The sequence below is a fragment of the Meleagris gallopavo genome, chromosome 5 (genome assembly GCF_000146605.3).
Source record: "Meleagris gallopavo isolate NT-WF06-2002-E0010 breed Aviagen turkey brand Nicholas breeding stock chromosome 5, Turkey_5.1, whole genome shotgun sequence".
NCBI classification, from domain to species: domain Eukaryota; kingdom Metazoa; phylum Chordata; class Aves; order Galliformes; family Phasianidae; genus Meleagris; species Meleagris gallopavo.
Window position 1 is genome coordinate 49,847,632 of NC_015015.2, and position 8,433 is coordinate 49,856,064.

General features: G+C 37.7%; 1 protein-coding gene across 2 annotated transcripts in view; it reads left to right on the top strand.

Moving 5' to 3' along the window:
* The window catches only part of TDRD9 (tudor domain containing 9), a 58,801-nt gene extending 50,368 nt beyond the window's left edge, over positions 1-8,433 (top strand). For both annotated transcript variants that reach the window (XM_003206746.3, XM_019615904.1), the window contains 6 exons: positions 207-316; positions 472-568; positions 1,231-1,369; positions 2,919-3,028; positions 6,301-6,367; positions 7,649-8,433. In XM_003206746.3, coding sequence (XP_003206794.3) covers positions 207-316; positions 472-568; positions 1,231-1,369; positions 2,919-3,028; positions 6,301-6,367; positions 7,649-7,744 — 619 coding nt within the window. In that variant the 3' untranslated portion in view covers positions 7,745-8,433. The remainder of the gene's footprint in view (positions 1-206; positions 317-471; positions 569-1,230; positions 1,370-2,918; positions 3,029-6,300; positions 6,368-7,648) is intronic.

An 8,433-nucleotide genomic window follows, 5' to 3' on the forward strand; every position in this document is an offset into this window, starting at 1 on the left:
ATTTAGGAAGAATAGTTCTATTTAAGGATGTTTTAATGTCTTACAGAGAAATTATTATTGAATTCATATACATCTGCTAATTGAGATTTTGCTCTCTGCTCCGATTGTGCTCTGAAATGAAAAGGATTCTATTTTTCTTGTTTGTATGCTTTTTCTGATGTTTTTTGTTGTTGTTTCTATGTTGAAAGTATTTATTTCCTCTCCAGAAATGCTGTTGTGCGAAAGGGAAGCATAAACTCCGTTGTTGTCCAAGATGCTCCAGAACACTCCTCTGAGCAATTTCTGGTTGCTGCGTTTTTATCATTAAATGAAAGTGGTAATGCTTAATACAGATGTTTTGGCAGTTTTTTCAAGACTTGTTTTTATGTGAATTGCTCTGAGTAAACATGTTGCTGTAGTAGTATATTACATCATCTTGAGGTTAGCAACTTCATTATGTACTCTTCAAATTTTTTTTGTGTGTGCTTACAGGATCTACCATGTTTTTAGAGGAAACATCTTTGATGCCTCCAATTCCTGGCCTACTTGCTCTCCTTAGTATGCTGTTTGCTCCTGCCATAGAACTTAGGTATTCACGTGGTTTTTAAAGTCTCTTTTATTTACTTTAAGACCTTCACAAATTTGTATCAGTCTTCTTTGCTTTCTTTCCAAGAGTTAGTATGCTATCTTCATTTGTTTTTATACAGCTCTTGTATCATCTTTTATTAGCTTTAGTGTAGTATTTGCTAAGATAATTTATTTTGTTCAATTACATACTGGCACTGCAGGCTTTTTTCTTACATTGAAATAATACATTTGTTGACAGTCATGCTGTAAGTCTAGGGTAGGTTTTCAACTCTGTGTGAAGAGAAGAACGTGCATGAGTTTTGTAAAATCTGAGTTCTAGCAGCTGGATTACTTTTAAGTTCTCATATCTGTAAGCTGTCATTTCAACACAGCTTTCCTTGATTTAAGTTCCTCTTTGCACACGTATGATTTTTCTCCCAAATTTTGTTTATATAACTTGAAGTCCAGCTTCGTTTCATTGCCATACTAAAAAACAAAACAAAAAAACAAAACAAAAAAAAAACAAACCCACTTTGACAAAGTATGAACGTGTAACAATTGCTTTCACTTCTTAAGACTACTGTATTTTGCTTGACACAGCTTAGTCAAATTCATGTAAGTCTGCATTCATATGAGTTTAGTTTCCTAATCTGTAGGGTGAGACTGTTTTCTTTGTTTGTACAGGGTTGATAAAGCTTGCAAGTATTTTACTGGTGCACTGTGTGGTTTGGGTTGGAGTCAGACTTGTAGGGCTCCACTGCTTCCAGAAAATGACATGGAACTGACATTTGATGTGCATTTTGATGTAGATGACATATTGGAGGTAAAAATTCGTACCTTACTATTGTAAATTATTACATAGGTGGAATTTAGTGCATCGCAACTTGTTAAATGTTTTACTAGCATCCTAGCAGCCTTTGAAACAATTGAAACTTTATTATTTTTATTTAAAATGTGCACTACCTGTTTAGAACCTTGGGCTTCTATCAGACGGAGTTACTGCCCATACATTTTGATGAGTAAAATCAAATATTTTAGTATGATACTCTGTAAACTTCTCAAAACAAAAGCACTGATCTTTCACTAATAAGTTGTCAGCGCTTGATTATGTTTTTTGTTGTTTTTTGTTGTTGTTGTTTGTTGTGTTTTTTTTTTAGAATTCCTGTTTGGTTGTAATTTTTCAGATCAGTGTAGTATTTTTGCTTTGCAGTCTTCAGTTTAATTTTACAGTTCTTAGAGATCAACTGTATCAAGCTCCTTCTTCCAGAACAAATCAGTCAAACAATAAAAACCCTTGGTGGACAAGTTAAATACAGTTTACTCTGCTGTCCAAGACCACATGTGTGCAAATGTCCTTCTGACAGATCTGTCTACAAATTGCAGAAGTGTTCTGGTGAGGAGTACAAGGCTGCTTATAGTTTGACTGATCTGCTCTGGGAATCTGATTCTAGATAGTGAAAGACCTCACATGCCTCAAGCAGTACTGTGTGCAGAGTAGTTACAGTAGGCTACCAGTGCATTCTAGAGGCTTTTTAAGGAGGTAATGAGTCACGTTGGCGTGCAGATACAGTGAACTTTTATATTTTGAAAGCATTTATTTGTGTAATATCTATATGAATTACACCTTAGCCATAATGGTAGCACCAGGCTCTTGTGTGTGTAAAAATTATGGACAGATAGAGAAAATCCTTAAGATGTTTTAGAAAGAATTCTGTGTTGGTACCCTGTATCTTCTGAAGTGTATCTGATTAATCTTGAAGATTAATTTCAAGTGTCTGGAGCATTAACCTCTTCTACCAGCAGTGGTACATCTGGAGGAAGAATCACAGAATGGCCAGGGTTGGAAGGGACCTCAAGGATCATGAATCTCCAACCCTCTTGCCACATGCAGGGCCACCAATCTCCCCATTTAATACTACACCAGGCTGCCCAGGGCCCCATCCAACCTGGCCTTGAACACCTCCAGGGATGGCCGGGGCATCCACAGCCTCTCTGGGCAGCCTGTTCCAGCACTTCACCACTCTCTCTGTAAAGAACTTCCCCCTGACATCCAACCTAAATCTTCCCTCCCTCAACTTAAAACCATTTCCCTTTCATGATATGTTTCAAAGCTTCAGATGCTTTTGCATATATTAATATTTCAATTGCAATTCAATTTTATGAGTGCCACAGCCACCTTTCATACATGTTGATGTAGTGCAGCACAGAACTAGGACTGGTCTAGGTGCTTGGTTGGCAACTCTGACACCCATGGGGGGGTTGGAACTAGATAATCTTTGAGGTCCCTTTTAAACCCGAGCCGGTCTGTAGTTCTAGATTTGTATTTTTTTTTAATATTTTACTTTTATATTCTGTCACTGTTATTTTTACAGATCAACATCCTAAGGGCAGCCATTAATAAGCTGCTCTGTGAATGTGCAGTGTGCTCTGGAAAAGAGAAGATGCCACAGCTGCAGGAAAGTGTTCGTCAGTTACTTCTACGGTAATCATTTGGTAGAAATAAGAACATGCGTTTTGCTGTCTCGGCAAAAAGTAAATGTTTGCTTGAAGCATAACTTGAAAGCATAGCTCAGAGTAGGCTTTGGGGAAATGATAATATAGGATGTTTTCATTTAGTAATATTTAATTTGCTTGTTTTAAAAAGCAGTGTGCTCAGCAACTTTAGACTGCTTGTGGATGCACTGGTTCTTCAAGGAGCTTAAAACCTGTTCTACAAAATACCAGTTCTGTGGCATCTTTACTTTTCTGTACTCAGACCTGTGGCATGAAAGCACAGAAAGACTTAGAATTTTCTGCCTCTAAATTAATTTTGAGTTTTGTGTTGCTTTTCCTCTCTAAACAGGTATCAACAGGAGGGGTGCTGACCAGCTTAGTTGCTGGAAGTCCCGAGTTACTGAACTTAAGACCACCTGTCTTTCTCAGCAGACCTCCTAGCTTCTGTAACTGGAATATTGGCTCTGAATTGAGTGTCATGAGTCAGTGCAGCCGGTCTTGAGAATTCTTTCAGCTTGTGGCATGCGGCAAGTGTTCAGGCTAGCCTGGTCAATTAGGTGTCCCTGTAGCAGCTCCTTCTGAATGTTATCACAGAATGGCCTGGGTTGGAAGAGATTTCAAGGATCATGAATCTCCAACCTCTCTGCCACATGCAAGGCTGCCAACTTCCCCATTTAATGACCAGGCTGCCCAGGGCCCCATCCAATCTGGCCTTTGAACACCTCCAGGGACGGATGGGGCATCCACAACCTCTCTGGGCAGCCTGTTCCAGCACCTCACCACTCTTTCTGTAAAGAACTTCCCCCTGACATCCAACCTAAATCTCCCCTCCCTCAACTTAGAGCCATTTTCCCTTGTCCTGCTGTTATCTACCCTTTTAAAGAGTTTGACCCCCTTCCTGTCTGTAGGCTCACTTTAGGTACTGAAAGGCTGCAATGAGGTCACCCCACAGCCTTCTTTTCTCCAGGCTGAACAAGCCCAGCTCCCTCAGCCTGTCTTCATAGGGGAGGTGCTCCAGTCCCCTGATCATCTTTGTGGCTCTCCTCTGGACCCTCTCCAACAGCTCCCTGTCTTTCTTGTACTGGGGGCTCCAGACCTGGATACAGTACTCCAGAAGGGGCCTCATAAGAGCAGACTAGAGAGGGAAATCACCTTCCTGTCCCTGCTGGCCACCCCTCTTCTGATGGAGCCCAGAATACCATTTCTTTCTGAGCTGCAAGAGCACACTGCTTGCTCATGTTAAGTTTTTCATCCATGTGTTATTATGCTGTCTAGTATTGCTCTCATCTGTAGTAAATGGGACATTTTTCTACAATAAGCTTTTCTAAAGTAACAGCCAAAATGAGGCAATTTCTCATGTTGTTGTGGATCAGAAGCATTTAGGGTTAACTGCAAATATCTTAGGTTATGAAAATGATTATCAGAGAAGCTGTTCATGCTGAATTTTCAGGTGTTTCTTGGTTTTGAATACAACTGTTCAGTTTTTCTTCCATTTGTGACAAGACTAAGTACAATGTACTTGAATTTTCAGTACTTGAAAGAAAGTTAAATATATATCATTGTATAATAAATGTGCAAATGTGAGGGCAGTCAGCCTTACCTTTTGAGGCAGTGGAAATGAAATGCAATTAAAAAGCCATAGAAAATGCCCAGAAGATGTGGGGATACCTAACAAATGTCAGCTGACCAGCAGGTGTTGGATCAGGCAAGGTGTTAAGGTAATTATTTTGCCATGCATGCTGCAGTCTTGATGTGTCAGCTGCTCTTGTTGCACAGAGACATGGCAGCTTCAAGCCAGCTGTTAGTGATTGACTTGTACATCTGTAAAGGGGCGGCACAGCTTCATAAAGATTGTACCTTAGATGCATTTAGAAGCACTGGTGCAAATTGCCAGCAACGTGTTGGCATTTCACATTGGCAAAATTCCTGGTAAAGTACCAGCTGTTGAGTGCACTGCTGATGCAATATTTCATTTCTTGTTTGTGTCCAAGTGCCTTAGGCCAGATGGTGTCTATGCTGCCTTTGGACACTCATCTAGTACCATGTTTAGTCTTCACATCTAAGTGAAGCTTGCTCACGTGATTATGTGGTAATAACTGTAGGGAAGTAGAGGGGCAGAAGGAAACAGAAACACAAAACCTCTCTGAAGGTGCCTGTTTGTTTGTTTGTGGCAGTAGGAGGAGGTTATGCTTGGATAAAAACTCTCAGATGTTAAGTTCAGGGCATTAAAATGTTACTGCTATTTTTTTACCGCCTGAAATCCTTGTGCTGCTACTAATGCTGTCCCATGATCCTACTATTAATTTTTCTACTTTTCTTACCTGTCTGCAAGTTTTTAACCACTCTTTCTTCGCTGAGCCAAGGTTATGTAGCCATCCTGTGACCTTAGGGGACAGGCAGCTGAAGTAGGGGTGGGGAAGCCTAGGATTCTGCAGGATGGGGAGGTGTCAAACTATCAGGAAAACAAACAATTGTTGATTTTATTCTGGATTATTTTTTTTCAAACCTTCTAATGTAACACATCTTTCTGCCTTTTAGAAGGAAGAAACAATCTGGTTGTTATGTCTCTTTCATATGTTAAAAATCTGTCTTAATTATGAGTACTTTTTAATCTCACATTAATGCCTTGGGGGGAAAAAAACTTTTATTAGTAAGAGTAAATATGTAAAAATTACAGCTTCAGTAATCTTTCATTATCTTTTCCTTTTTTTTGAAAGCTAATTATGTATACAACGTGTCACCACTATTTAAGACTAAAATGTGTGTTTGAAAAACACATCTAGACAGAATTAATTAAAGTCTGCTACTGTTGTAGTTTGCACGGCTTGAGGAAATAACTGGAGCAGGCAGACGATCTATAGTAATTGAGTTGTCATGCAAAACAGAATGCCCTAAAAATAGCTTTATTATATGTTCTAGTGAATAAGCATGCGTATAATTTATAGATTAAATGATAGTTGCAAACTGTAGTTCTATGTCAATTTAAGAAATAATTACTTCCTTCAAAAAAAAAAAAAATAGAAAAAGCAACCAACAGAGCAAACAAACAACTGCAGTTACTGTCCCTGTGAGTTTATCTTTTGACTTCCAACTAAAGGGGCAAAGTCCGGGTAAGTGAATTAATTTGACTACATGCATATTAACATCTAAAACTAAGATTCAGCATGGACATCTTACAGTTGTACCTGCTATAAACATTTCTTTATATTTAATTAGTCAAATGAAAATGTATTTCTCATGGTTATTTTTATGTAATTTCAGTTTGATCTGCAAACCGAGATCTGGAGTTGTTCCGAAGTGGTATGAGAAGCCATATGCATGGAATCAAGTGAGTGGAGAAATATAACTTAAAAAAAAAAAATAATAATAATAAAAAATCCGAAAAGGAACACGGTACCCCAGCATGTTCAGTTGAGTGATCAAAAGTAGAATTTTCTTTGGAAAGATGTCTCTTGATGCTGAGGGGAAAAAAAAAATAGCATTCAACTTAAAGATATAGAAAGCTCTGCAGAATCAAATTTCAGGCATCCACAACTGTTGTGTTTGTATCACCTTCTGCTGATACCATAGTTTTGTAAAATCAGTTTAAAAAAAAATTGCTTTATGTATACGAAGATTCAGACGTTTCAGACAGAGCACTTCATGTTTATATCTCAGTTGAGATTGTAGGGGCAGATTTACCTTTGAATGTTTGAATTTTGTATTCTTCCTATTGAGTAGCATTACATTTTTTTTCTTCATTTTTCTTGTTTAAGGCTTACTGGATAAAGTCCTTTTTAGTTTTGGATTACAAATGATTTTTCCTCTTATGCTGACAGAAATGTGGCTTGTTTTGGAATTGGTGTGATGGGATCAGAAGGTAGTTTCCTCAAAATCTGGGAGGGTTGCAACTGGAAAGTATAGCTTCCTACTCTATTAGGAATCTTACTTACCTTTCTAGAAAGGCATCTGCAGGCCACTAGATTCCCAATGTGGATGCCATAATAAACAACTGCATTTTCTTACCTAGAAGGAAGTGATGAATTGCTGAGTGCAGGAGTAAGATTTCCATATGCACCCTCCCAATTCCTCTCACAACCCAGCGCTTATAAATGAGAGATTTAGGTTTCTTTGGGGCCCAACAACAGTGGGTGCTTGTCCACTGTTGTCAAGCTTCTAGTAGGCATCCAGTGAGGTGTTCGGAGTCTGTCTTGATACTGTATCTTGGGCCAAACTATTTTTGTTTTTATATCTCAAGCTCGTTTTTCCTTCTTGTATTGCCAAGATAATCTACTCTCAGCCCTGTTAGCATTTAGCTTTTTATAACTAGTTAATGTATAAACCTTATATCAGAATTTTCCCCATTGCATCTCAAGTGTGAGGGGTCTCAGGACATTGTCATTACATAAAATACTACCTGTAAAGCCTTGGAATTGGTTATGGAATGGTATTCTCATTTATTTCATAGTAATAGCTCTTATGCTGAAATGTGTAGCATGTTGAAATGCCTGTATGATTTGAAACAGTCAAAACTTTTCAGAAGTGTAACAAGAATATCTTTTATTTAACTGTATTTCATAGGAGAGCACTTATAAGACTGAATTCTAACTTACATATTTCTTTTGATCAGGTGGATTCACATTGTATTATTGACCAATCTGAAAAGAAGCATAAAAGAGGAGATAGTCTTTATCAGCTGCATCAGCTTGTTATGTTGAATGTTTAAGTATTGCTGAAGTCTTTCAGAGGAAGAAACAATACAGCCAGTTTAAAAATGTTCTGTCTTCTGTCTATAACTGTTAGAATTTTGTTTCACAAGATTGTTCTTTAAGATTAGTGGATCAAAACATAGTTTGGCATATTTGTATTTTAAAAGCAGAGGTATAGTGACCTCAAGCAGATATGTTTATTTCATAGAGCACGATGCATTTTTCTGTTTAATAATAATTCTGAGCTGGTTTATCACAATGCATGTGAAAGACGAAATAAGTTAGCTTTAATTGTTCATTTTGTCTGAAAGCTCATGAGCCGTGGGTTATGATTCAGTCTTGCAACTGAAAGTTGCATTTCCTTATTCATTTTGTCATTACTTTTTATTTTTTATTTTTAAACCTAAAAGCTTGGGATCAAAGGAAGCTGAATATTTAGGTTGTATTCCAATCAAAAGTATAACTTTATATGTCAGGCGCAATCTTTCATCAATTTTTCTTACACCAAAACATAATGCATGGTTCCTTTTCCTTTGTGGCAGAAGAATGCCTTTGAATTACTGATTATTATTTTTCTGATTCGTGAGATCTTTAGCTCTAAAAATGAGGTCAGTGGTTTCAGAATAAAATGTAGAAGCGAAATACAATGGGTTTATCTGTTCTGTTGTGCGGTCGTGCTTAATAAAAACTAAATTTAGTTACTAAT